At 55.4% G+C, this 1,144-nt stretch overlaps 1 protein-coding gene across 1 annotated transcript in view; it reads left to right on the forward strand.

Annotated features, from left to right (window-relative positions):
* Positions 1-331: 331 nt before the first annotated feature.
* The window catches only part of LOC125488013 (smoothelin-like protein 1), a 3,825-nt gene continuing 3,012 nt past the window's right edge, over positions 332-1,144 (forward strand). Inside the window, exons 1-3 of the mRNA XM_048620756.1 lie at positions 332-336; positions 484-607; positions 772-923. Of these exons, the coding sequence (XP_048476713.1) occupies positions 332-336; positions 484-607; positions 772-923 (281 nt within the window). The remainder of the gene's footprint in view (positions 337-483; positions 608-771; positions 924-1,144) is intronic.

Raw genomic sequence — 1,144 nt, forward strand, 5'->3', positions numbered from 1 at the left:
GGGCACTGTCGGAGGGTCAGTGCTGAGGGAGCGGGCACTGTCGGAGGGTCAGTGCTGAGGGAGCGGGCACTGTCGGAGGGTCAGTGCTGAGGGAGCGGGCACTGTCGGAGGGTCAGTGCTGAGGGAGCGCCGCACTGTCGGAGGGTCAGTGCTGAGGGAGCGGGCACTGTCGGAGGGTCAGTGCTGAGGGAGAGGGCACTGTCGGAGGGTCAGTGCTGAGGGAGCGGGCACTGTCGTTTGCTCATTGTGATGAATAGAGGACTTTCACGGCTGCACAGAATGCTGGGATAGCCAGGTGTCCATCACCAGCTTCCCCTTTAGGCCGGGCACCATGATGTGCGGAAGACGCTGGGTCCGGATTTCACATTAACTGCTGTCACTTTAGGTGAAGCTGTTGAGAGGATTTGACGGTGACAAAGTGGATGTAGGATTGCAGGCAGAGCACTGATCACTCCACTCTTCAGCCACTCTGTTGTGTTCTAGGGTTCCTGCCTCAGCAGCGTCGAAAACGAAGCCCCAACGGTTGACCAGCTTCGGAAAATCTGGCGGAAGTAGCGTCAAACAGAAGCTCCTGGAATGGTGTCGTCAGAAAACCCGAGGTTACCAGGTGAGTGCTAGTGTTTCGCTGTCAGGGTAATGTAGAGGGAGCTCTGCACTGTATCTAACCCCCGGCTGTCAATATCCTGGGAGCGCTCAATGCTGCCACTCGGGTATAAAGTGTTGCAGATCTCTCTGATGATCCATCCTATAACCTGTTTTGTTTTCCTGCAGCACGTCGATATCCAGAATTTCTCCACCTCCTGGAATGATGGGATGGCGTTTTGTGCCCTAGTCCACAAATTCTTCCCGGATTCCTTCGATTATTCCACACTGGCTCCCAAAAACCGGAGGCAGAACTTTGAGCTGGCCTTCAGCATGGCGGAGTAAGTAGGTGGTGCTGGAGGAGTGGGGAGGAGGCGAGGGATAAGGAGGTGAATAGAGGGCCAGAGGTGAAACAGAAAGGGGGAGGTGAGTGAGGAGGCAGGGACACTGGGAGAGAGGGTGAATGATGGAGAGAGTGAAAGGTAGAGGAGAGAGAGAGAGACAACCTGGGAGTCTGGGAGTGATGGAGAGAGAAAGAGAGAGATAGTTTGGGAGTGATGGA

Source organism: Rhincodon typus, chromosome 48 (genome assembly GCF_021869965.1).
Source record: "Rhincodon typus isolate 14 chromosome 48, sRhiTyp1.1, whole genome shotgun sequence".
Lineage (NCBI taxonomy): Eukaryota > Metazoa > Chordata > Chondrichthyes > Orectolobiformes > Rhincodontidae > Rhincodon > Rhincodon typus.